The 27,719-nt window shown below is 48.4% G+C and overlaps 1 protein-coding gene across 4 annotated transcripts; it reads left to right on the top strand.

Moving 5' to 3' along the window:
* The first annotated feature begins 1,934 nt into the window (after positions 1-1,934).
* On the top strand, positions 1,935-27,719 carry LOC106718893 (fatty acid synthase). 4 transcript variants are annotated; one of them, XM_045680289.1, is made up of 22 exons: positions 1,935-2,012; positions 11,214-11,396; positions 15,111-15,877; positions 15,951-16,181; positions 16,792-17,470; positions 17,807-18,000; positions 18,276-18,504; positions 19,308-19,786; positions 19,898-20,869; positions 20,987-21,604; positions 21,889-22,089; positions 22,221-22,775; positions 22,924-23,138; positions 23,577-23,707; positions 24,044-24,164; positions 24,247-24,446; positions 24,535-24,732; positions 24,815-25,024; positions 25,129-25,496; positions 25,588-25,818; positions 26,070-26,234; positions 26,367-27,719. In XM_045680289.1, exons 2-22 carry the CDS (start codon positions 11,234-11,236, stop codon positions 26,760-26,762), a joined length of 7,323 nt encoding a protein of 2,440 aa, XP_045536245.1. In that variant the 5' UTR covers positions 1,935-2,012; positions 11,214-11,233; the 3' UTR covers positions 26,763-27,719. The 4 variants fall into 4 exon arrangements, with proteins under 4 accessions (XP_045536245.1, XP_045536244.1, XP_045536242.1 ...); XM_045680288.1 differs by having other exon boundaries at positions 1,937-2,262; XM_045680286.1 differs by lacking the exon at positions 1,935-2,012 and adding an exon at positions 3,335-3,604.

The raw sequence follows: 27,719 nt of genomic DNA, 5'->3' as shown, positions 1-27,719 counted from the left end.
CGGTAGCTTCGTTTGCCACTTTTTGATATATAACTAGTTAAGTATTTAAAAAAAAAACCATCTGCAAGCACTTCCTTTCGATTAAAATGTTTTTTATCAAAATCGGACCACCAGGGGCACATAAAAAAAAATGATAACCTCCTTCTTTTTGAAGTCGGCTAAAAAAAGTACGAATAAGCACTAAGACATTGGGGGTTCACAAGTGTTGTGGTTGGGCAGCACGCGCCGCGCTGCTCTTTGCATACTATATATGTATATTTGCGGCCCCATCATTGTTTCAGTGCAAATTATCTTTTGGCCTTGAATAATTAATAAGGCATTGTGTGTCTGTACATAATTTTAAAATAAAAACATTGTTGTTTTAACGTAAATGCCAATTAGTGCTTGCGTAATTGGTACGAAGTGGCACCACCGGCGCCGGCGCGACGATAACATTAACACGCAAAAAGCTGTGAGCGGTTACGCGCGGCGTGACAACGCGACATGACACTGTGCTGTACTGTACTACAGCTGGCTGCACTAGGCGAATGCCGGGGTTGCGGTCGTACAACATATGTTGCACGAATGGGCCAGCTCGTCCGGCGAAATTCCAGTACCACACAGAAAAAAGACATCAAGTGTTAGCACTTCCGCGTTTTGTCTGATGAATGTGCATGCCGCAGGCATAATTTTAGACCTCTTTCCCTTCCCACAATTTTCTTACAAGGGAATGAAGGGAAGGAGAAGTGGCTTTGGCTGAGGAGGGACACATAGGAAGGGGAAATATATTCTTTCTGTGCATCCCCAATTGCGGGAGTATATGGGCAGTGTCCACTTCGTTATTACACCGAATTCATGGAGCCACTTGTTTGTTTGCCACCTAACGAAAAAATAGTTTCGAAGGTAGTAATAACATGAAAACAAATATATGACAACCATCAACAGACAAAATAGGGTAAGAAAACATCAAAATAGTCACGGCACTCCAAACGGCAAGGCGTTATATGGGTAAATTAGTTAAAAATGCGCGACGGATGAAATTCAAATATCAATAATTTTTTTGGCTTAAAAAAAAAAAAAAAATACAGTCGAATTGATAACCTCCTTCTTTTTGAAGTCGGCTAAAAAGGGTAAATAACATTCCCTTTTTCATTAATAGCTTTTTACTGATAGTATATATTTGGCTGTGGTCGGGTTATAATGATTCAGTATTTAGTGGACAATTTATTACATAGACTTAGCTCCAAATAACTTTGGTCATTCTCTTTTGTTGAACAATATGCGGGCGGAAGGGGGTTGGGGGCTGACGAGGAGATTCGACCAACAGAGCTACTGTATTTTATAACATAACGACGACAGCAATAAGTTTACATTTATCATCATCATGGCCAGCCTAAGTCGTTCACTGCTGGACATAGGCCCCTGCAACGATCCAACTCCAGCAACCTTGATATTTTGCCTTACGTATAACTAATTATAGAAACGTTGATTGGCATCTAATGAATTAATAATTAATTTCGTTGTTGTCGAGTATATTTATATTAAGTACTGGAAAACGGTTTACTCTACTATTCTCTAATTCTCTAAAAATAAAGTCTAGTCGCTGATAGAAATGAGTTGTTTCGATCGTCGTCGCAAACTACAGACTGCGGCTCAGCGCTCTGTCCCCCTGCTTTCCCATCTACTCCTCGCATTCTCTCCTGTGTCATTGTCCATCTCCGTCATTGCCAGCGAGCGGTATCGTCTGGTCTCGGTACACTCCCGCGCTGTCGGAACAACAGCTTTTGCTGCTCATAATGTTCACCGACTGCTTACTCCCGTCGGGGTGGAAATTTACAGATATTTATGAACGTACTATGACGTAAATGAATGCTAATCATTGACATTTGCATAAATAACCGAACAGCGTTACATCACAAGGTCGCCGCGTCCACCGATAACTACGTTTTATCTTTTCTTTAGATTTACTGCGCCGCATAATAAACAGCGAGCTTCGTATTTCCTGCCAATTTAGTCAATTTGGAGAGGCGGAGGTGAATTTCCAATTTTTTTTTGTGTTTCATTCAATTCCTTCTGTTAGTTCACACTCACATCGGTCACAGCTGGACGTAACCCCAACCCATTGAGTGCCACTGTGCCCACGCCCGATCTTCTGCGGCCCTTTCGCTCCTCCGCGTGCTCAAAGTGCACCGAACTGGATATTTATTATACAAATCTCGTAGACGGAGTGTTCAGAGTACAAAAGTGATACGTTTTAGAAGCCCTCCGGATACCTTGTTTGTGGTGAACTTTTACATTACAATATTTACAAAAAAAGTAAATCGAATACCTACAACCTCTTTTCTTTTTAGTTTAGTTTAAACACTCGTTAATTTCTTAGTTTTTAGGAAAGTTTAATAATATAATCTAAGTCGTAAGTATAAGTCGTGACAGTTTTAAATCACTAATTAAACTTTTTTAAAACAATAAAACAATATTAAATATATAAATAATAGCTGTATCAGTTGATCGTGTACGTGTACGGCACCTCGCGGTCGTGTGAACTTAGTCTAATGATACATTATGAATTATAATAACAACAGAACACAATACGTTACCTATTGTACTTTACGAGATCACTCAATTTAGGCCATTTACCAACGTAACTTCGTTCATTCAGGTTTTTACATTGTCCGACTGGTCAGTACAATAAATATTCATTTATTAATGTAGCCCTCCTATAAAAATGAAGCAATTTTATGAAATGAAATGTCTACATCCTTTTACCCATAGATATAAAACCTATAGGTTAACTGGGTATATGACTTACAGTGGATTTCTGAGACCAAAATCCCTCGTTTAAAAAATATTGCTATCTCTGTTTTGTCAAAGATAATGACAAGGATGACGATATGTTTTAATCAGATAATTTGGGCTCAGAAACCCACGATTAGAGATTTACAATCTAAGAAGCAGACAATATACAACCTAAGATCGGAGACATACAACCTATAGGTTATTTGTGTATTCTTCAATAGGCAATACCAATCGGCACTAGGGATCACCGATGCTCATGCAATTGTTATTGCTAAATCGAAGTGTATGTCTGTCTATGCGTTCATTATTCCGTGCAAGCGGGTGTAACCAACGTGGTATGGCTAGTTGGCCAGCGACTACTGCCGGCGAAGTGACGATTGACGGTGCGAGTGACGACACGGCGCCGACACGACTGCGCGGCGTGCACGCGCGCCCGCCATTGGCCCGTCCGGCACGTGGCCTGATCTCGTACCATAGCAACGCGCCCCCCGCACCACCCCCGCGCCCCCGCTGCGCCCTGCCGCTCGATTCGCACGGCGGCCGCTCTCGCTCTCGCCTCCGCCGTCGCGTGTCGCGTCGCGCCGCGCAGCAGTCAGTCTCGCGCCGGCAGCCCGAAGCCCGAGCCGTCTGCTATATTCTAGTATTTAAAGCTGACGCCGGTCGATAGTTCGGCGCTCCGCCCCGTGCAACATATCGGGCTTCCCGGTACCGCGAGCCGCGAGTGCGAGGTGCATCTGATGAGCAGGGCGCGGGTCGCTTTGTACAGAGACGATTCACAAACAACAAACCGGATTATCAATCCCTCGCGGTAGACTCTGTTAATATTTATGTAAGTACGCGAATATTCATGTTAAGGCGGTGCAATAATCTTATTTACCCATCAATAGTGAGATGAGTCAGACTGGTGTGTCGGCTGAATATACGGAACATTTACCTACTGTAATGTCAAACATAGAATTTTTCAAGAAAGTAATAGAAAAAAATGTCCGTTAAATAGGAAGAGTCGATAAAATTAATATTTTCAGTGCTTTGACCTACGAAAAGCACCCTTTTAGCAGAGAAAAAACTAAATCCAAGATTTTACATTGCTTCAACAAGCAATCACAAGAAAAAATGTAAAGCTGATGTTAATTGCCGTAGTAATAATAATAAAGTTTCTTTTTTAATTTGTCACTGAAGAATATTGGAGGTGGGCTTGATCACCACTTGAACCGTCACCGTGAAGGGTCAACTTGGCTACTAGTGGAACTTGATCAACATATTTACAAGAGTTCGGACAGATGTGTACAATGGAATAACACATATTGATTTAAAATATGACAAATTAACCCAGCTTACCTCGATACAAAGTTGCGGAGTTTAGGTTAGGTTAGTATTCAGTTGTTTCGCGGCCACCTTCAGTTCACAATGTGACTGCAGTGAAACGCTTAGGAATTTAGAAAACACAAGCGGTTAACCGGGACTTCGTCAGCGTGGAATTAACGATAATAGGCTAAGTTATAATTAACATATTATAATTAGGAATTAGCCTAAGTTAAAATTATTATATTAAAAATAATAGCCTAAGTTAAAATGATTAGTTAGTCAATTAAGCCTATGTTATACTCCTGAAAACATTAACTACCTACCGGCTACCGGACAGACAGACAGACAGACAGTCAAATATATTAAAATAGATTTTTCGTGTTAAGTATATCAAATACATCATGCACACGAAACATGATTTTTTTCGATGTATTATTCAGACACTGCAATTTCATTATTTGCATATAATATTGTTTCTGCCAAAACCTCGAATATTATAAAAAATGATTGATGACGCTAAATGAAAATTATAAAAAAAGAATCCTGTAAATAAAAATTTCTATCCGAGAGAAAAAAACGACAATGATTGTACAGACATGCAAAAATACGATTGAATATTTTGTTTACCAGACCCTTGTTAATTGTTAACAAAACTTTGTTCTGCAAAAATGTGTACTTTGTTAAAAATCATGTTTACGATATGGATGTTACAGGAAATGTATGAAACCTAGAAATAACATTCAATTCCTAGGAAATGTATATTATTCTGATATCGTATTAGGAAATGTATGAAACTGATATTTTTCGTGAATAAAACACATTTTTTATTTTGAAAACTATAGTATCTGCGATTAAAATAAATGATACAAATTGTACACACGTAGCACATAAATTTTAAAGTGGGTTTAATATGTTTAAAGTTATGAATAATACGGTCACAAAATTCTATACCGTCGTAAGACTGTAGAATTCGCACCTTGAAGAGTAAAGTAAATTCATCATATTATTATCTTTTCAGCTGTAATCAATTCTTCAAAGTCGCCGTCACATTCTTAGTAAAGAATATTGCTTGTAGTTTTTTAAGGAAAAATAAGTTTACTTTTCTGGTTAATGATAAGGACATTAATCGCGAGAATTCTTATTTTCTATCTCCGCATACCCATTGATATCTTGAATGTATTAATGTCCGATTAATGTTTAGGAAAGAAGTTCCTAGGAAATGTGTCGAATATAATATATTTAATACATTTCCGGGCGTATTAGTTTTAGGAATTCTTTACATTTCCTAGGAATTGTATACGATGACGGATAACACACGTTTCCGTTAACATGAATAAAATCGAGTAAACACATTGAGATATTTGAAGAAATGTAAAAAAAGCCCTCTATCGACTAAAATATATCGGATTTCTATTGAAACCCGTATAAGCAAATTACAATTTATGACAAAAATCGTAAACTCCAAAATATTTCTGGCAAAATATCTTTCTCATATAAGTATGTAACATAAGCTATCTTTATATTACGATTTTCACAAAATATATAAATAAAAGCTAAGATTAGTCATTATTCTTGGGTATTCTTTTTAAAAAATATTGTTTACTTTAGTTCAAGAATCGCCACGTTTAGAATTTGACATGTCTCTGTTTACTACATTTAGGCATTCAATCGAAACAACGATGTGCAACTTTGGATAGAGGTATGTTGGGTTAAATAGTCATATTTTCTACCAAGCAATTCCGAGTACACGCTGTATAAAAGATCTTTTACCATCTAACACGTACACAATTTATACTGTCGTCAGTGAATTAAGTATTGTGTTCATGGAGTATTGTGCTCTCATTGAAAGAAATCACTTTCCTTTTGATCATTGTCACGATGGGCTGAAGCAAGTAATGCGAGGCGATGGCCTCGCGCCCCGCTCTCCTAGCGGATGAACCGCGGTCTCGGGTGGTTACCAGCCAATACAAAGTTATGCCCTTATTTAAAATTAAGTCCTATAACAAAGAACAAAACAAGGAATGTACAATTTTCTTCATGTTACATGTTATACTATTTTAACGATGGTAGATGCCGGCAACAACAACATTAGTTGTAATTGGCCGACTCATTCGGTGCAAGACACGACCACACAGAAGACAGGCGTGAAGTGGAAGTAATTCCGCGCAAAGTCTGATGAGTGTGCATTCCAGAGGCCTAATTATAGTCCTCTTTTCCTTCCTACACTTTGAATTTGATTCAAGAAGGAACGCATAAAAATGGGGAGTAATTATCTTTCTGTGCGTCCCCTTTCTGTTCGTTTGCCATCTTATATTAAAAAAAAAAGTTTATTTTGCATTTTAGACTTTCTCTGTTATATTTTGTAAGATATTACAAGAGAGATAGTCCTTAACTATTTCAATTCGTTTTTTTTACATGAAAAATAATGCAAGGCAAATAAATGACTTTTCAAGGTTTCAGTAGGTCCACTCGGAGCGTAGCGTTTTGTTAGGCAGCGATGCGTCACTGAGTTGCTCGCCTGCTGGGTCACCTCGGTGGGAAAGTATTCGCGATCAAGGGCAGTGGCGTGCTTCCGCTGCGCGACGTCGGAACAAGTTCAGCGCGATGTTGTTGCGTTCGCTGACGACGCCGCATTTACAATATATTTATAATCACCGGCCGCATCGCTTATGTAAACGACAACTGGTATTTCTGCCTTATTGGGGCTTGCCGCGCGCCCACACTGGCCAGATTGAGTTGACTCTTCATCGTTACTGTCCGCCCGACTACAGATTGCTCTATTTTTCTCATATCATCATGAGCTGTGCCCGCGACATATAAATGTTTTTTATAAGTAGAAGAAAGCAACATAGGTATATTTATAATGCAACTAAGTTAACAATATTCATCGCCTGTCTTAGAAAAACATAACTACTCTTATATGTAATGAACAGATAATGCTTTGAAACAATTCATTTAATGCTAGAAAAAAAAAGCTTTTTTTCCTAATCACACGGCGAGCCGAGAGATATCTTACTAATACCTATTATAAATACGAATATTTGGATGGATGGATGGGATGTTAGTTAGTTAGAAGGTATCTCCAGAACGGCTGCATGGATCTCGCTGGCACTTGGCACAGATGTAGAACATAGCCTGGAAGAATACATAGACATTCATCTTTTTTATTAATTCCGTGCGGACGGAATCGTGGGCGATAGCTGGTTTATTAATTAATATGTAAAAATATGTGGGACACTCGGAAAGTTTTGCGCTACTAAAAAAAATGTTCTATACAAAGTTTCATGCGTCTAAACCAGTTTTCGAAACACTTTTTCCAGTTCGCCGCAGACACCTCGTTTACAGCCTGCTCGAAAGCTGAGAGCGCATCATCCGACGACGAAAATTGTATCTTTGAGCTGATTTTTTATTTTTGGGAATAAGAAGAAGTCAGATGGTGCTAGATCAGGGCTGTAAGGAGGGTGACCCCGAAGTTTGACCGGTGTGCTGTCTAGGAAGTCCCTCGTTTTAATTGCGGTGTGGGCGGGCGCATTATCGTGGTGGAGCAGTAGCCCGCGAAGCCTTATGTGTATGGTCGCTTGTTGCTCACAACAGAGAAAACTTCTGCCAAGCATTTGGTAGTATCATTCGGAGTTAATGCTTCTTTGGTTTCGTAAAGGAATTGACACATAAGTAGCCAGTCATATTGTAAAAGCTCGCGATCAATATCTTCCCCCCGCTTCTAGGTCGATTTACTTTGGTAGGCGTTGATTCGTTTTGAATCACCCAAACCGTCGACTGGAACTTCGTTTCTGCATTGTATTAATAAATCCAGGACTCATCACCTGTAACGATGTCGTAAACACACCGAGACAAGCCGGCTCCAAATTGTCTATCATATCATGGCACTATTCCACCCTTGCCTGCTTCTAAACACCGGTGAGATTGTGCGGCAACAAGTGTGAAACTATCCTCCGGACCCGTAGATGCATGTGTAGAATCTCGTGAAGGTTTACTGATCAAATTTTTCACTGCTAGCACGTTTTCGTCCGTAACAGCCGTCATAGGGCGACCAATTCTTTCTTCATCCACCAAACCGTCGTTAGTCGACCGTCGCCGTTAGTTAAATTCATTATACCAACGACACACGGTTGCCTTAGAAGGGCCTTCCTCCATGAATCCCATTTGAAGTCTATCGTACGATTCGTTCGGTTATAGGCGATACTTAAATCGTAAAAAATCATAGCGCGAAAATATTCTCGACGCAAATCTATTTTTCAATGAGACACGGTAAATTTAATTAGCTCGCAAAAAATGTGGAGGGAAGATGTGAATCTAGAACTTACCTACTTTTAATTATAAGTAATCATAAAAATTATAACTGGCCAGACTCACATACATAAAAACTTTTTCTCGCAATATTTTCTGACTGACCTGGTATATTATAAATGTTGGTACATAGCAGATTAACATTATGTTTTAAGAATATCTAGTATATTTTTAATAGAATCTAATTTACGTTATTTACAAAAATCAAATTATATTCTTTAAAAAGGTAGGTAAATATGCTGTTGATCGGCTATATACAGCTTTAAAGTATTTATGACGTATTACGTCTGTATCGTATATAGTCGTAACACCTGTGTTACGACTATATTGCGGTCCCTCTCGCTCTGTTTGAAAATTAACAGAGACAGCAAAAGTGACTTAATACAAGTTTGTCACACACAGTTACACAAAGTGCCGAAACACAATCCTCCGTGTTGGACTATAATATATTTTAATAGATTTTTTTAAGTTTACCTCATGCCTTCTTATGTTGAGTGCCTTTTATTTTTTATTTTTTTTTATTTTATTTTTTTTATTTTTTTATTTTTTAAAGAGGGGAATGCTTTATGCATACGACATGCCCCGGGGGGGACACGAAGTTATGCGAGATTCTCTCCCCTAGTGGGAGCATACCCGCTAAACCACCTCTGTTCCTCCTGCTCATTGGTGACGGGGCTACGGGCACGCTTTCGCACTCCTCCGCGGCCCCGTCTGCGCTAGCCGCCGGAGCGGCTCCACCACTGGGGTGGGTAAACCCACCATCCATCCTTTAGGGGAGGCGCGCCGGAACGATACGCGCCATCCTCCTTGCCCTTCGAAGCGGGTGACAGGTCCCCCCGAACCTGCCACCACGGGGCTATGGAAGCCGGAGAGACGAGGTTTTACCCCCGCCTCCCCAGCCACCATCGGCGGGTCCGATGTCGGGCCCCGCCGTTGACCCTACGGGCCGCGGAGGGGCTGGGTATGCCAGTACCCCTCCGCGGCCCCACCACACGTCCGGCCACGAGGGCTGTAAGATGGGCAGGATAAACCAGTATAACGTAACATTTCGGAAAGACATAGATGTAGAACATAGTCTAGGAGAACACAGGCTACTAATTAGGTTTTATTTTTAAATCCGCACGTACAGAGTGGCGGGCGATAGCTATATTCACACAAAAAGTAAACCGAATACAACTTCTGTTTGCCTTTTAAATATTAATAGCAATGTACATTGAATCAATTAACCATTTGCATCATCATCATTGCATTTTTATGATTTTTATATGTAATGAAGTTCACATCTGTAACTTGCTCGATTAGACGCGTTCACACCGCATCTGAAGTTTTACATTTTTCTCAATACCCAACTTCTCCGTTCGCATACAATTTTACAACTTCTTTTGCGGATTGTTTTTATATTATTTCTTAGTTTTTTAGTAAAGTTAAATAAAATAATTAGTCGCGACATTTTTAAAACAATAATTAATAATCTTAGAGCAAAAATAAAACACAATATTGTGGTTTTTTTGGGGTTTTTGAGATAAAATGAATATGCACCGGGGTAACTCATTCGTGCTTATATCCGGTATCCGTGCGGCCAACTTGAAGCCCATAGAGGATTCTTCTTTAGAGTGGAACTGTTATTATATCCGGTATCCGTGCGGCCAACTTGAAGCCCATAGAGGATTCTTCTTTAGAGTGGAACTGTTATTATATCCGGTATCCGTGCGGCCAACTTGAAGCCCATAGAGGATTCTTCTTTAGAGTGGAACTGTTATTATATCCGGTATCCGTGCGGCCAACTTGAAGCCCATAGAGGATTCTTCTTTAGAGTGGAACTGTTGTTATTGGCGACACCGGATATACGTGTGAGTGTTAGCCGTTCCATATTTCATTTATCATAATGTCTCACAAAAGTTTGAACAATTTAGTAATTAATATTTTAACAAAAGTTTTATTTCATTTTGCTTTTAAATTTTGTACATTACATTTTCCCGAATTTGGCAATAATTTTGTCTTTATATGTACATACTGGTAAACATTTGAGTTACGCACACTAAAAACATTTCGAAGCTGGTCTTACGATTTTACATAAAACTTGTAAGAAACACTTCATCTAGAAGAAATATATCTATGCGTCTACGTATAAAAACGAATGTCCGTTAAAGAATTTTTGTATGTTTCAAGTAGCGATGGGGCAGTAGGTTTTTTTTTCGGTCAACGAGTCGTCTATTGTACACGTCGTTTCCGGATGATACACTGTGTTGTCTCTCCTCTTAATACAACTAATGTGAGCGAAATGTTCGAGGTATGCCATTGATGTATGATGGCAAAGGGACCGTAAGGTGCTGTATTGGTGCACGTCGGCAGGTGACGCCTCGTGCCCTGCCGGTAGCGACGGCGGCGGCGACGGCGGCGGCGACGGCGGCGGCGCGTGATTTGCACTCGCGCGCGTGTGATGTGAGTAGCGCTGCGGCGGGTCAGGGGGCACGCGGCGATAGTGCGCGCGGACGAAGCGGTCGCAGCGAGCAGCTTCCCCGCCCGCCGCTTGCCGTCCCGAGGTAGCCCACCGACCTTGGGCGTCCTTGTGTAACGATAAGGCGGACTCGGGGTCTCGTGGAAACTCGGCGCGAGGTCGGGACCCCGCTATCGCGCCCTTTTAACCGGCCGCCGGCGAGGCGCAGCTTCACTCTCAGCCTGTGTCCGCTCGCGATCACCTCGCACGCGCTCTTGTTCACTTCGCTTTCTGTTAACTCCCGACGCGACGCGTAGGTGTGTAGTGCAAACGGCGTACGCCGGCGACTGCGGTTGCTCGATGCTGACCGACGTGTTTCGTGTTGCAGATAGTGCGTGTGGCTGCAGCATGCCCAGCGCGATGGTGAACGGCGCGCAGGCGTCGCCCGACGATGTGGTTCTGACTGGCCTGTCGGGCCGCCTGCCCGAGTCCGACAACGTGGAGGAGTTCGCGCGCCACTTGTTTGCCGGCGTCGACCTGGTGACCGCCGACGACCGCCGCTGGACACCAGGTGGGTCTTCAACGCTTCCTACAATTTTTTTTAATAATTGTTAGCTGTCGATGTGTGTGGAGAAACCTCAATCAATTCAACATATCACAGGAAGATAATAAAATCGAAAATTTTCTATTCGTGAAAAAATGTATAGAAATTTTATAGAAAGATACATTAACTATTGGTATTCTTAATAAATTAAAAAAGAACCTTGTATGAGAACATAAAATATATGTTCATATTAACTGTCGTTTTTTTACGTTTCCATATGTATTATATGTACATATGGTGGACGCGTATCGAAATATTTACTTCGCAGTTTGGTTTAAAATAGAACAAAGATTCAATAAAGCTATCAATGAAGTCAAACAAATTATCGTATATTATTGCTGGCGGCGCGGCGCAGTCACGGCCGCGCGGCTACTTTGCGCGGTGCGTCCACATCGCTCGAATACGCAGACTGATCGCCGCTCGCCGCTCGCGAACATCGCGGATGTATTTTTTAAACTTGGAATAGTTACTGCCGAATTCGCGAGCACCACGCGCTTAGGTCGCGAACAGCTCGTAAGCTGCGCATTCGCCAGATGTGCCCTAACGATCCTGAGTCCCGGCGCAATGCAGGCGTAGCTTTCCCCGGTCAAGTACACGCGAAACCTAAACCAGTTCGTGTATGGTGGGGCCATCATCTTGATGATTTACCCGCGCGTACATTATGTTGTTTACAAGATGTACGCGACTGTCGTCGTGGAATTTGTATGTTATTTTCCTGTTTGTCTCGGCCGCCGCCGTGCCGTGCCGAGTCTTCCTGTTCCGCAATTCTTAAACGCTTTGAGAGTTTGAGGCTCTGCTCTCTTTTTTATCTATGTCAAGGAATTGTTAAACCTCACCAAACGACTGTATGTAATGATCCCAGACAATGTTACTATCTTTTTCTCAGGTAAAAATTTAAATAAAGTAGATTTTGAAAATGAAATTAATAAATCCTTAAAATTAATGATAACGTCGCTCGAGTCAATTAATCTTTCGGTAAACTTATCTAAAACTAAAATACAACATTTAAGAAATTATATAATATGTGTTAATATAAAGGAGAAAGAGATAACTTCAATTTTCTCGGAATAAAAATTGATCCACATTTAAGTTGGAAATTACATGTAGACAAAATTAATAAGAAAATATCTAGCTACTGTTACATAATCTCGTTACTATCAAGATCAACATCAGTATGTGTAATAAAGAATGCATATTTTGTCGTATCCATTTATTGTAATATTCAAGAAAAATTTGTATTTCAAAAGCGATGTATTCGCATAATATATATATATATATATATATATATAAGATAAAGCCTAAAAAGTATATTTAAAGAAAAGAGAATTTTAACGCTTACTTATATTTACATCTTAAATGTTTTCTAACAAAAAAATAATCTATCTTATATCTATCTATATATATAAAAGAAAGTTGTGTTAGTTACACCATTTATAACTCAAGAACGGCTGAATCGATTTGACTGAAAATTGGTGGGCAGGTAGCTTAGAACCAGGAAACGGACATAGGATCATTTTTACCCCGTTTTCTATTTTTTATTCCGCGCGGACGAAGTCGCGGGCAAAAGCTAGTAATCATTATTTTTAACTTATATCAGCAGAGAACTGTAACTTGCGTCCTTTTCACCAACAAGACCTTAAATTGCCTAACGTAATAAAACACATATGTTACAAAAGTACATATGTCACTGCTATGAGAGTATTTAACCATTTGGCAATTAACATAAAATCTATGAACGGTAAAGTCTTTAAAATAAATCTAAAGAACTGGTTGTTAGATCCAGCCTTCTTCTACTCGATGCATGATTTCTTTAACTATAAACATAGTCAGCAGTGGCATACAACTGTATTACAGTCTCGACCGGCCCGCGAGCTAAATCCTGTTAAGATTACTTTAGTGATTGTAATGTCTTCTGAAATATTTATCAGAATGCTCTAACACAAAGGACGAGTTTGTTTTACATCATTTATGTATTTATTATTGTTGATAGAAGTTCCCAAGTTATTGCTTTTGTTGTATTTTTTCTTTTTATATCATCATATTGCACGACCGAAGGCTGGTGGGGGAGGGTGTGGGAGGGTGTGGGGGGGGGGGTATGTATCTAAATGTAGGCGTTTATAAATATTTGCAACTATATAACAATGTACACAGTTTGCAATAAATAAATTATTATTGTAATCGGGATTCAGATGAGGCAGTAAATACTAGGGCGCGGTGAAAAGTTCTCGGCCTAGGAAAGACTGCGATTTTCTCTAAAAATTGTTTCATTTTTTCAAAATGTAATTTTATTGCATGTCTTCCTTTTTTGTTCAGTCTAAATGCAATCATAAACATTGCGACTTTGTCATCGCAGAACTAAAAAAAAAAACAGCAAAGGCCAGGAACATAAAAATGCTGGCCTGGGGGCGCCTTAATCGGCTTGTCGACAGACAGACTGACAAGAATTTCAAAAATTGGTTTATTATATGTTAACTGTATATATTATAATACTATAAAGAAGCTGAGCTCCGGCCGCTGTAATTTATTATCGCAATATTTCTTCAGTTTGCTAATAACAATTTACTAGATGCAATCGTGTGTGGTGACGTCATCGGTGTTCGCCACGACCGCAAAAAGAGCCATAAGATCAAAACATGTGCCCGACAAACAGGTAAACCGCAGAACGCGATCAGCGCGATTGCTGCCGATGTTGGGTGACGACTGAATGTTTGTGACTGTCGCTTGCCCGCTGTCACGCAACGGGGAACCTGATATTTAATAGTCTTTGACAATACATTTCATTGCACAATACAGTGGAGCGGACGCGAAGGAAGGGTTCTCTTTCTGTGCGTCTTCTTCTCCGTTGGTTAGAGATGGGCAAGACATATGCAATTGCTGGATGCTTCTGGCAGCGGTCGCTTGACTATTTTGGCGTATTCAGGTGGCAGCTTGCTCCTCTGCCACTTTATAAATACATAGCCTGTATCAAATAAATAGTACACTATCCCAATACGGCTACTAGGGCTCCCGCCGGTTACATAAACGGGCCTCGCTCGTTGCCTGCTTTTACTGCCGCCGCACGAGTGTCGTAAAGAGCGCGCCCGCCTCACGACAACACGTCTTATATATAAATGTTACATAATACACTTGTATATTATAGAAAATACTCGATTAGATTGAACAAATTTTTGTAACAATCCGTATCATATCATCATCGTCAATGTATGTAAAAATTAGTATGAGATTTATGGTGTACTTTAATATAAATTTTGTCCATGACGATACGACGGCCATTGTCACAAAAATTTTTGCTAAGTCCACTGTTCACATATCTTGTTTCTTTTATAATTTTAGATCTGATGGAGTTTAAAATACAATAAAATTCTAATGAAACAAAATCTTATATTTATATAATTAGTATAAAATGATTTTTAATGATATAATACACATCTACAAATAAATAAAAACCACTATGAAATACTAATGCTGTTTCGCAATAGAGAAGTGAGTCCGTGTCGAATGGCTTGGCCGAACTAGCACTGTAAAGCCAATTAGCTAATATGATGAGTCTTACGTATTTTGGTTTGAACGAGGTGTCACATAGCAAACAAACAAAAGTTAGAGAATAAGGTAAAAATGTAAAACAATAAGTAACAGAGGGAGCCACATACCGAATACCAAAGCATGAATTGGGTGTTTCAGGGTTGCACGGGCTGCCGGAGCGCAACGGCAAACTGAAAGACCTGGTGCACTTCGACGCAACATTCTTCGGCGTGCACGCGAAGCAGGCGCACCTGATGGACCCACAACTGCGGCTGCTGCTCGAGCTGACACATGAGGCCATCGTGGACGCCGGCCTTAGTCCCGCCGAGCTGCGTGGCTCGCGAACCGGCGTCTACGTCGGCGTCTCCAACTCCGAGACAGAGGAGATGTGGACCGCCGACCCGGACAAGATCAACGGGTACGCGCTGACGGGCTGCTGCCGCGCCATGTTCCCCAACCGCATCTCGTATACGTTCGACCTGAAGGGCCCTTCCTACGCCATAGATACGGCTTGCTCGAGCTCCATGTTTGCGCTCGCGCAGGCAGCGACTGCGATACGCGCCGGCCAATGCGACGCCGCGATCGTCGCCGGCACCAACCTGTGCCTCAAGCCCGCCAACTCCCTCAACTTCCACCGGTTGAGCATGTTATCGCCGGAGGGGCGGTGCGCGGCGTTCGATGCCGGCGGGCGCGGCTATGTGCGTTCCGAAGCCGCCGTCGTGGTGCTGCTGCAGCGCCGCGCCTCCGCGCGGCGCCTCTACGCCACCGTGCGCGGCGCGCGCATGAACACCGACGGCAGCAAGGTGCAAGGCATCACCTTTCCCTCGGGGGACGTGCAACGCCGCCTGGCCGAGGAGACCTTCTCTGAGGCGGGCCTCCGGCCGCAGGACGTGGTCTACGTGGAGGCACACGGTACCGGCACTAAGGTACGCGCCGTCGGCCGACTGCACGCTCTGTGCGAGCGACACGATCAGTAAGGTGACGTTGTTGTGCTTGCAGGTGGGCGACCCGCAGGAGGTGAACGCCATCGCCGACTTCTTCTGCAAGGAGCGCTCGTCGCCGCTGCTGCTGGGCTCGGTCAAGTCCAACATGGGCCACTCGGAGCCGGCCTCCGGGTTGTGCTCCATCGCCAAGGTCATCATCGCTATGGAGGAAGGCGTCATCCCGGCTAACTTGCACTATAAAACACCGAACCCAGACATTCCGGCCCTAAGTGATGGACGTATACAGGTATTTAGTTTTCCAATTCCAACTGTTAGCTTATACACTTCGTATTTGTAAAAATTGTAAAAACAAGAACAATAATCGCAAATAAGTTTTCGTCAGTGTGGAATAAAAACAATGTCTATATACATATTTACAATAATTATATCAATCAAACTTTATTCACTTCTACATCTCGTTGTTAACTCCCGCATTCCGCATTATTCTTCTTTGCAATTTTTTTACCCATTATTTTCTAATACATAAGGCTAAGTGTAAAGTCTCGGTGGCCAGTATGGCACCTCTTTGGCAAAATGCAAACTCCTTGTCTGCAAAAGAGATGGGATACATAATTCTCCACTCAATAACAATGGCGAAAACCAAATGACAAAAAATACGACAGACTTCTAACTCACTGTTCCGTGGGCATAGGTGTCTGCTGCTGCGTAGTGCGCCTCCCTCGCATCTTTTTATGCTCCGCCACTCCTGAAATTTTATTATGCGTAGCAACTTGTGCGATGGTCTGAGCACCCAAATTGTTTGATTTCCCCTATACCGTATTTCCCTTATCCGCGGTGAGTTTTTTAGTATCGGTTTTTCCCCAAATGTTTAAAAAAGTAGTGATATTTGTTTGCAGGTGGTCGACAAGAACACGCCGTGGGATGGCGGGCTTGTGGCGGTCAATTCCTTTGGATTCGGCGGAGCCAACGCACACGTGATTCTTGAGTCGCAGCGGGGCACGCGTTCCCCGGCGCAGCCTGCCAGCCAGCCCGCCGGCCAGCCCGCCGGCCAGCCCGCCGACCTGCCACGGCTGGTGGTGGCGTCGGGCCGCACGGAAGCCGCTGTGCGACGCCTGCTGCAGCTCGCGGCCGATCACGCTCAAAACGCACACCTGCTCGCCATGCTCGACGCCGTGCACGCCCACAACATCCCGGGCCACGCCTTCCGCGGCTACCGGCTACTCGGCGAGCCGTCGTCGCAGGCCCCGCCCGTTGAGGACGTTCAGGAAGCCGAGAGCTCGGAGCCGCGGCCGCTGTGGTTCGTGTTCTCCGGTATGGGATCGCAGTGGGCGGGCATGGCGCGCACCCTGCTGCGCCTGCCGGCGTTCGCCCGCAGCGTGGCGCGATGCGCGGCAGCTCTGCGACCACACGGCGTCGACCTGGCGCACGTGCTGACAGACGCGCCCGACTCAGCCTTCGAGGACGTGGTGACGTCGTTCGTGTCGATCGCCGCCGTGCAGGTGGCGCTGGTGGACGTGCTGCGAGAGCTCGGCCTCAGGCCGGACGGCATCGTCGGTCACTCCGTCGGTGAAATCGGTCAGTGCGGAGCTCGCGAATCGGTATTAGAACTAGTCGAATATACTGAGCATTTGTTGTGCTGCCGACTATTTATATTGTGTTTATTTAAAAAATGAGTGCTAGAAAATATAGTCGCGGTATTCGAATAACGGAAAACGTCGTAACGAACTTATATTTCGCCCCTTTTTGCTAATAACCAACAAGCTGTTTGAACTTAAAGTATGGATTATCGCCGGCTTGGTCTATTTTTCAAAGCTAAATAGTTTTTGAGCACAGATGAAACAAGCAATGCCTTCAAATTGTTTTCGGAGGTTTTCTGTGCGCGGAAAACACGTTTACGTAGCATATGTGCAGGTTGCGCGTACGCGGACGACACGCTGACGGCGGAGCAGGCGGTGCTCGCGGCGTACTGGCGCGGGCGCAGTATCGTGGACGCGCGCCTGCCGCCCGGCGCCATGGCGGCCGTGGGCCTCGGCTGGGAGGAGGCGAGCGCGCGCTGCCCGCCCGACATCGCGCCCGCCTGCCACAACGCCGCCGACAGCGTCACGGTGCGTGCCCTACCCACTTCTTATAGCACGAATGTTATTTCACTGGCGGACGACGGACGCTTACGGTTACTGGCGGACGACGGACGCTTACGGTTAATTTCGCTATATGTGACTCCCAAGGGAGTGGATGGAAGAATATATTGGACTTTCGGCGCATGGTATCACGTCTTCACAGTGCTATGCTGACCTGCTCTGAATGTTCAGAATTCGCTAGTATTGAGTTCATAGATTGTTCCCTATAGTGCCCTATAGTGAATGCGGACTTTTGTGCGCAGGTGTCGGGCCCGGCGGAGTCCATCGAGCGGTTCGTGGCGCAGCTCGCGGCGGAGGGCGTGTTCGCGCGCCGCGTCAACAGCTCGGGCGTGGCGTTCCACAGCCGCTACATCGCCGCCGCCGCCCCGCTGCTGCGCCGCAGCCTGGAGCGCGTCATCCCCGACCCCAAGCCGCGTTCCCGCCGCTGGCTCTCCTCTTCGTTGCCTAAGGACCAGTGGGACTCGGACATTGGTATTTTCTTTTTCTACAATCTAAAATATATCAAAAACACCTTTACTATAATACGTTTTTTTTAAGTATAGAGTCGAAATCTACCTCCTAACATCCTTATATCTCAAGCGGGAGTGCGACATGAAGTTCGCGTACCCGTTGCATGAGGTCGAGCCGTGTTTGGCCTTCATCATCATCATCATCATCATCAACAGCCTTTATCTGCCCACTGCTGGGCATAGGCCTTTCCCAATGCCTTCCACAGTACGCGGTCCTCCGCCTTTCGCATCCAACAACTTCCCGCCGTGCGGATTATGTCGTCGGTCCACCTGGAAGGAGGACGCCCCACACTCCTAGTCCCCTGCCGTGGCCTCCATTCTAGGACCTTTCTTCCCCATCTGGCGTCGTTGGCCCGACAGATGTGACCGGCCCATTGCCATTTCAGCCTACTGACTTGGAGAATTATGTCGTTTACATTGGTTCTCCGTCGAATTTGTTCGTTCCGGATTTTATCCCGTAGAGAAACACCGAGCATAATTCTCTCCATCGCCCGCTGAGCGACATTTAACTTATGGGCTAGCCCCGCCGTCAAAGTCCAGGTCTCCGCACCGTAGGTCATTGTGGGGAGGACGCACTGGTTAAAGACTTTCCTCTTCAGGCATTGAGGTATTTGCGAGGTGAGGACGGAACGAAATTTCGGAACAAAAAACGGAAGTTTGGCCTTCGGTACATATTATATCAAAAATTATTGAAATTTACATATACATTGTGGCTCAAATCGATAGTCGGTGGTATATGTCGTGTATGTGTGTCGGTGCGGGCAGCGCGGATGAGCGACGCGGCGTACCACGTCAACAACCTCCTGTCGCCGGTGCGGTTCGCGGAGGCGCTGGGCGAGGTGCCGGAGCGCGCGTTGCTGCTCGAGGTGGCGCCGCACGCGCTGCTGCAGGCGGTACTGCGCCGCGCGCGCCCCCTCGCTGCGCACGTGCCGCTGCTGCGCCGCGACGCGCCCGACCTGGCCGCGCACCTGCTGGCCGCCGCCGGGCGCGCTTACTGCGCCGGCGCTCAACCCCGTGTGAGCGCGTTCTACCCGCCCGTGGCGTGGCCCGCGCCCCGCGGCACTCCCCGCCTCGCCTCGCACGTGCTCTGGGACCACTCCTCCGAGTGGAGCGTCGCCAACTTCGGCGCCGCCTCGCGCTCCGGCGAGAACGTCATCGAGTACGACCTCTCGCGTCCCGACGACGACTTCATCTCCGGACACAACATCGACGGACGCATCCTGTTCCCCGCCACTGGCTATTTGGTGCGTTCACATTTTTCAATATTCGTGTATCAGTTAAATACTTGTAAAAGATTCGTTACTCTTTTGCCTTATCGTACGACATTTAAAAAAATAATTGTTTGTTCTTTGCAGACGCTCGTATGGAGGACGATGGCGAAAATTCACAACCGTAAATTAGAGGACACGCCGATAATTCTCGAAAACGTCCAATTCAAGCGCGCGACCATCATGTCGCGCGATGCACCCGTTCGCTTCCTGGTAAACGTGCTGGACGGCAGCGGCGAGTTCGAGGTCTGCGAGGGCGGCGCCGTCGCGGCCTCGGGCCTGGTGCGGCTGGCCGAGCAGCCCGCCGCCGAGCGCCTGCCCGCCCCGCCCGCGCCGCCCCGAGTCTCGCCCGACCTGCTCCCGCTCGCCACCGACGACATCTACAAAGAGCTGCGACTGCGCGGCTACAGCTATGCCGGCGCCTTCCGCGGCATCCGCGCCTCCGATCCGCTCGGCGTCGCCGGATCGCTCGCCTGGGACGGCAACTGGATCACCTTCATGGACACGATGCTGCAGTTTGCGATCATCGGAGTGGACACGCGCGAGTTGTATCTGCCCACGCGGCTGCAGCGCGCGCTCATCGACCCGGCGGCGCAGTGCGCGGCGGCCGCGGCGGCCGAGGCGGCGGGTGCGCCGGGCGTGCTGTCCGTGCGCATGATGCGCGACTTAGACGTCGTGCTCGCAGGCGGGGTCGAGCTGCGCGGCGTGAAGACGAGCCTGGCGCCGCGGCGCGCCAACCCGCAGCCGCCGCCCAAGCTAGAGAAGTACGTGTTCGTGCCGTACGACAAAACTGATGTGGTGGGCTGCGACGGCGGCGAGGGGGGCACGCGCTCCAAACGCGAAGCGCTCACGGCGTGTCTGCAGCTGGTGTGGGAGAACGCGGGCGCGCTGCGACTGCGCGCGTGCGAAGCGGCGCTGGGGCGCGCGCCCGAGTCGCTGCTGCTGCCCACCGTGCTGGCGCTGCTGGACGCGGAGCCCCAGGTGCGCGTGGAGCCGGTTCTGGCCGCGGGGGCCGACGCGCCGCTCCACGAGGCCGCCATGCAGAAGCTAGCCGTTAAAGTGAGTCATTCGCGCAAAACTTGTAATTATACAAAACAGATTATCGTGATTTCTATTATTTCAAAAAAAAAGCTGTGAAAAGTCACGACGAGAGTAACAGAGAACGTTGTCCGACAGGTGAGCACCAAGGATGCCCGGAGCGCCGCCCCCGAGGCCGAGTGCCACCTGGTGGTGGCGGCGGACGTGCTGGGCCGGCATGGCGCGCCGCTGCTGCGCCACCTCGCGGCCGCGCTCGCGCCCGCCGGCATGCTGCTGCTCGAGGAGTCGCACGACGCGCTGCGCTCGCAAGCCGCGCAAGACGCTCTGCGCTCCGCCGGCCTCGTGTCCGTCGCCCGCCAGCGCGCCGCCGCCTGCGAGTATCTGTTGCTGCGCAGGGAGCCGACCCCGCCGCCAGCACACCTCGTCCTCGAGATCGCCGAGGACTCCTCCTACGCCTGGGTGGAGACGCTGCGCGACGCCCTAAAGCGCGCTGAGACCGAGGACGTGCGCGTCTACGTGTGGTCGCGCGCGCCGACGAGCGGCCTGCTCGGGCTAGGCACGTGCCTGCGCGCGGAGCCCGGCGGGCGCGCGCTGCGCGTATTCTTCCTGCCCGAGGCGGCGGAGACATTCGCGCCCGACGCGCCGACGTATGCCGAGCAAACGCGTAAAGACTTGGCCGTGAACGTGCTTCGCGCCGGCGTATGGGGCTCCTACCGTCATCTCGCGCTGCCTGACGCCGCCGATCTCCAGCTACAGGTGCTTACAATCATCTCCGATGCTTAAATATTTTATAAACAATATTATGGCCTCACTTCTTTCATTTTACGTAAATGCAATACTAATTAAATTAATCTTTTTTATTTGATGAAAATAATTAAATAACTTTGATCATGTAATTCAAGAAATTCTTAAACGGGTTTACCAATTCAGATCCTCGAGACCCACAAAGCTTTAAGCGCGTTGTCCAAGTTCATACCTTGTGCGTGTATATCCTAGTCTGCAGATATTAGGTTCATGTAACATGTGAGAATGCGGTGCAGGTGGAGCACGCGTACGTGAACACGTTGACGCGCGGCGACCTGGCCTCGCTGCGCTGGGTGGAGAGCGGGCTGGCGTACGCCGCGCCCCGCGCCGGCACCACGCGCTGCGCCGTGCACTACGCGCCGCTCAACTTCCGCGACGTCATGCTGGCCACTGGCAAACTGCCGCCCGACGCGCTGCCCGGCGACCTCGCGGGACAAGTTCGTGCCTCCTTTCTCAATTATCTTCTGCTAGATGAAGATTATTATAATTATTTTAAAGATCTTAAATTTTATCGTAAGAAGCGATCGTTTCGTTAACAATAAGACTAATTTAAATGGTAAACGTACAGGAATGCATATTGGGTCTGGAGTTCAGCGGACGCGCGCCGGACGGGCGGCGCGTCATGGGCATGGTGGCGGCGCGCGGGCTGGCCACCTCCGTGCTGGCCGACGACGGCTTCCTGTGGGACGTGCCCGACTCCTGGACGCTGGAGGACGCCGCCACCGTGCCCGTCGCTTACGCCACCGCCTACTACGCGCTGTGTGTGCGCGGCCGCATGCGGCGCGGCGAGAGCGTCCTCGTGCACGCCGGCACCGGCGGCGTCGGCCAGGCCGCCATCGCCATCGCGCTGCACGCCGGCTGCACCGTGTACACCACCGTGGGCACTCCCGACAAGCGCGCCTTCCTGCGCGACCGTTTCCCCGCCCTGCCCGACGACAACATCGGCAACTCGCGCGACACCAGCTTCGAGCAGCTGGTGCTGCGGCGCACGCGCGGCCGCGGGGTGGACCTAGTGCTCAACTCGCTGGCGGCCGACAAGCTGCTTGCCTCCGTGCGCTGTCTGGCCAACGGCGGCCGCTTCCTCGAGATCGGCAAACTCGACCTTTCCAACAACACACCGCTCGTCAGTGTCTATATTATTTTTAATATTCCTTATAAAAGAATGTAAAATTTGAATTACTTAAAAGATCATCCTTGATAGAACGATTCGGACGCGACATCATTCATTGCGAGCGGTGGGCGTTCTTGTGTACAATGCGGTCCGTCGACAGGGCATGGCGATATTCCTGAAGAATACCACATTCCACGGCATCCTGCTGGACGCGCTGTTCGGGGCGGAGGGCGCGGAGGTCGCGGAGGTCGCTGAAGGCGTGGGGCATGAGCGCGCCGCAGTGGTGCGCTGCGTGGCGGAGGGCATCGCGTCCGGCGCGGTGCGTCCACTGCCGCGCACCGTCTTCGCAGACCACCAGCTGGAGCAGGCCTTCAGGTGAGCACACGTGTACACTGCTCACTGTTTACACCCGTCTCGGCGTCTACCTTAATACCAGGCACATATGTAAACCCCACGTAAAGGGCAGTCGGATTCTGTTTCCGCATTTATTAACTCCCCCGTTACGCAGCCAATATACGAAGGACTTCTTCGTGTGTGAAACGCAGTTTGTAAATAACAAGCTAAGTAAGGCATAAAAAATTAAATACAAAGACAGAGGAAAGAACAAATGCGAGAAGAGTGAAAACAAAAGAAAACAAATTTAAATAATGTCTACACGGGCAAGGAAGCGACGGCGCGCGGCCGCCCCGGAACTAACGCGCGTCGATCGCCGCCAAGTGTCAAGATGATTACCGTGGGCCTCGTACCGGCGAGATCGTTATGAATTTAAACTGAAATAACTATTTATGTATAAAGTACTATTTGTGTATGAAGGTACATGGCGACGGGGAAGCACATCGGCAAAGTGGTGATCCGCGTGCGCGACGAGGAGACGCCGGGGAGCAAGCTGGTGCCGGCCGTACCCCGCACCTACTTCCGCCCCGACAGGACCTATGTGCTCGTCGGTACGTCCTGACCCTCCACCACACCGTCTTGTCCCTTCACTATGATAAATCATTGCTTCAGAATATTAATATTTCTCTCAGATTCATTTCGAGTCATTGTAATAATGGGAAGACATTTTTAACTTTCGAATTATCTAGCTAGCAAACAAGAAAATTGTATTATATTTAGTTATGGACCCTCTAAGTAGTAAATAGGTAATAAGAGCACACCGTATCCCTTGAGAAGAGAAAAGAAGGAGACAATAAATACGACTTAGGCCCCAAAAACCAAATACAAGTATAACCGCTCGGAGCGGTCGGTGAGTGAGGTGACTGAGGACGGCCGTGTGTGTGCAGGCGGGCTGGGCGGCTTCGGGCTGGAGCTGGCGGAGTGGCTGGTGGTGCGCGGCGCCACGCGGCTGCTGTTCAACTCGCGCTCCGGAGTGCGCACCGGCTACCAGTCGTGGTGCATACGACGGTACGTGTCTGCACGTCGTCGCTGCGTGTCACACTTGTGTGATGAGGTGATGCGGTGCAGTGCTAACGCGTGGCTCGTGCAGGTGGCGCGCGCGCGGCGTGCACGTGGCGCTGAGTACGGCGGACGCGACTGGCGTTGCGGGCGCGCGCGCGCTCTTGCGCGAGGCGGCGGCGCTGGCGCCGGTGGGTGGCGTCTTCAACCTGGCGGCGGTGCTGCGCGACGCCTTCCTCGAGAACCAAACGCCCGACGATTTCCGCGCCGTCGCCCGCCCCAAAGTCGACGGTCTGTATCTGCGACCGGTTTCATAATTATGTTGTTTCAGACGTATACTTTGAAATGTATAAGGAACGGTAAAATTGTATTTGCGCAGGCACGAAGTCGCTGGACTCGGCGACGCGCGAGTTGTGCCCCGAGCTGGAGTACTTCGTGGTGTTCTCGTCGGTGTCTTGCGGACGCGGCAACCCCGGACAGAGCAACTACGGACTCGCCAACTCCGCCATGGAGCGCATCGTGGAGCGCCGCCAGGCCGACGGGCTGCCGGGCCTGGCCGTGCAGTGGGGCGCCATAGGTGTGTATGTCCCGCACGTCGGAGCACACACATCACCACACCGAGCACACCGAGCACCATCTGACCGCCGCTCTGTCCACAGGCGAGGTGGGGCTCATCGTGGAGACGATGGGCGGTGACGAGAGCGAGGTGGGCGGCACGGTGCCGCAGCGCATTGCGTCCTGCATGGTGGCGCTGGGCGCGCTGTTGGCGCGGCCGCACGCCGTCGCCGCCTCCATGGTGCTGGCGGACAAGAGGCGCGCGCCCTCCGCGCCCTCGCACGACCTGCTGCACGCCGTCGCCAACATACTCGGTGAGCGCGCCTCTCCCTCCTCTCCCTCCTCTCCCTCCTCTCCCTCCTCTCCCGTCTCACCTTAAATATCAGATTGGAACGTAACGCGGCCCATTATCTCACAGGTATAAAGGACCCGAGTAAAGTATCAGAATCTGCCAATCTGGCGGAGTTGGGAATGGATTCGTTGATGGGTGCCGAGATAAAGCAAACTCTAGAACGAGGCTACGACGTGGTACTGGGTGTGCAAGAGATTCGCGCGCTCACGTTTGCCAAGCTTCGTGTCCTCGCGGGGGGCGAGGCAGAGGGAGGGTCGGAGACCGAGGTGCCGGAGCAGGGAGAGGCTCCGGAACAGGCCACTGCGGCGGAGCACGCGCCGCTCGCCGGCGATCTGGTGCAGTTTCCGGCACTCGAGGAGCTAGTGCCCGAGCAAGTACTCGTCAAATTACCCAGTGCCGCTCCTGATAACACTGAAATTAAACCTGTATTTATGGTTAGTTTTTTTTGTCAAATTTGTAATATGTTGTTTAGTCAGTAGTGGATAGAAGGAGGGCTCGTGAGTGAGGACGTTGCGCGTGTCGCAGGTGCACCCTATCGAGGGCGTGGTGCGCGCGCTGGCGGGCGTGGCGCGGGCGGTGCGCGCGCCGGCGCTGGGCCTGCAGTGCGTGGCCGCGGCGCCGCTCACAGACATGACCGCGCTCGCCGCCTTCTACGTGCGCCAGGTGCGCGCGGCGCAGCCCCGCCCGCCCTACACCCTGCTCGGCTACTCCTTCGGAGCCAGCGTCGCCTTCGAAATGGCGCTACAGTTGGAGCAGGTCCGTCTTCATATATTCCGTTCGCGATATTCGGTATATTATAAAATGGAAACCTTAAATAATTGGATTACGGCGTCCCGTTTTAATTATTTAACGTCATTCGTCTCCAAAATTACAAGGCAGTTTAAGATGTTTCAATATTGTTCGACCGCTCCGATTAATCGTTCGATGGCAGTATCTTGTCTACACCGTGTGTCGCAGCGCATTCGGTATTCGAGATATAATAGTGGTGTATTTGACTGAAATTGCAGGCCGGCTGCGAGACGCGCCTCGTGCTGGTGGACGGCTCGCCGGCGTACGTGGCGACGCACACGACGCGCGGCAAGGCCAAGCGCGCCGCTCGCTCCGCCGCCACCGACGAGGCGGACGCGCTCACATACTTCACCCAGCTGTTCGTGGAGATAGACGCCAACAAGGTCATTTATAGTTCTCTCTCTCGTGCGACATTCTTAGTCATCGTCGTGGGACGTCGGCGGTGACGACATCTCATAGTTTTGATTGAGTATTGGTAATAGAAATATTAAAACGGCTCGGTGGTGTTCGCGCAGGTGTTCTCGCAACTGGAGGCGCTCGGCGGGTGGGAGGCGCGCGTGCAGCACGTGACGGCGCTGCTGCGGGGCGTGACGCCGCACGCGCCCGCCGCCCTCGCCGCCGCCGCGCACTCCTTCTACCGCAAGCTGGTAGCCGGCGACACGTACCGCCCCGCGCGACGTCTGCGAGCGCCCGTCACGCTCTTCACGGCCCGCGACAACTACGTCACGCTCGGAGAGGACTACGGCCTGGCCGAGGTGTGCGCCGGCCCCCTGAACACGCTCCAGCTGGCGGGCACGCACCGCTCCATCCTGACGGGCGAGGCGGCGCGCGCCATCGCCGACCATCTGTCCGCGTTGCAGTCGGCGCAGTCGGCGCAGGCGGCGCAGTCCTCGCAGCCGCCGAGACAGTAGCACGCGGCACGCCGACGCCGGCGACCGCGCCGACGCCGGCCGCGGTAGTGCGCGCCCAGCTCGCCCGCTCACTATGCTTTTGTGTACGACTTTCATTTAATGGATTCCTCGTATGTACACTGACGCGGCCTCTCTATACCACATCTGATAGTGCGAGCTTGTAGCTGCAATTGTATTTATGAAATAGAATGTGTGCGGAGCTCGGCTCCCGACTTGTGATACGGTACATTCCGAGCACGCGCCCCGCCGCCGCCGCCGCGCCTCGGGGACTCCTGTATTTGTAAATAAAATATTAATTTATTTTTAATGTAAATTAAGAATTTAAATAGACTACTATCGTAGGAATGGAATTATTCTTATGACTCGAATATAAAGTTAAGCGGCATGGGGTGGGGTCCGGGACGGGGAGGCGCTACAGCACAGTGCATGAGTGCAGTCGGTGGTCAGCCAGGGCTGTTGACTTCCTTCGTCTCAAAATGTCTGAAGCTACTTCGATGTTTGAAGTCGAGTTCTCATATACAATGTGTAATTTGGTGATGCTCTTGCTTGAAGTGGATCGCGTGTGAAGGCTCACGCGTGCGTTGCGACGTTGCCGCTTGGCTCTGCCGGCGATCTAGACAGCATCTAGACCAGATCTTGCGAGAGCAGTCAACATATTAAGTTGTATGATCATATTATATTTGTATTTGAAAGAAGTCATTTTGCGACATTATTGTAACATTAAGGTGAGGTTAGTTTTGCGCCGGCCGGGGACGGTACTGTCCAGACATTAGTCCCCGCACTCATTGTGATCTGATGACTAGCATTTGGATATAAATAGTTTTATATTTAATGTATTGACACAATTAGGTGGTTATGATGATTATTTATTCCAATTATTGTACGGTCAATTCGTATGTTAAACTTTGGAGACGGTTAATGTATGAATTAAGAATATTTTTTCATTAAACAAATTGA

This window comes from Papilio machaon, chromosome 12 (assembly GCF_912999745.1).
Source record: "Papilio machaon chromosome 12, ilPapMach1.1, whole genome shotgun sequence".
Lineage (NCBI taxonomy): Eukaryota > Metazoa > Arthropoda > Insecta > Lepidoptera > Papilionidae > Papilio > Papilio machaon.
Note: the sequence above shows the minus strand (reverse complement) of the source record. Positions and strands in the feature narration are given on the sequence as shown.

Bases quoted from the DNA above. Each gene is read 5' to 3' on its own strand.
- LOC106718893 (XM_045680289.1), top strand. From the start codon at position 11,234: ATGCCCAGCGCGATGGTGAACGGCGCGCAGGCGTCGCCCGACGATGTG. The intron at 24,447-24,534 runs GTCTGTATCTGC...GTATTTGCGCAG, and splicing joins CGCCCGCCCCAAAGTCGACG to GCACGAAGTCGCTGGACTCG. The intron at 26,235-26,366 runs GTCATTTATAGT...GTGTTCGCGCAG, and splicing joins TGGAGATAGACGCCAACAAG to GTGTTCTCGCAACTGGAGGC.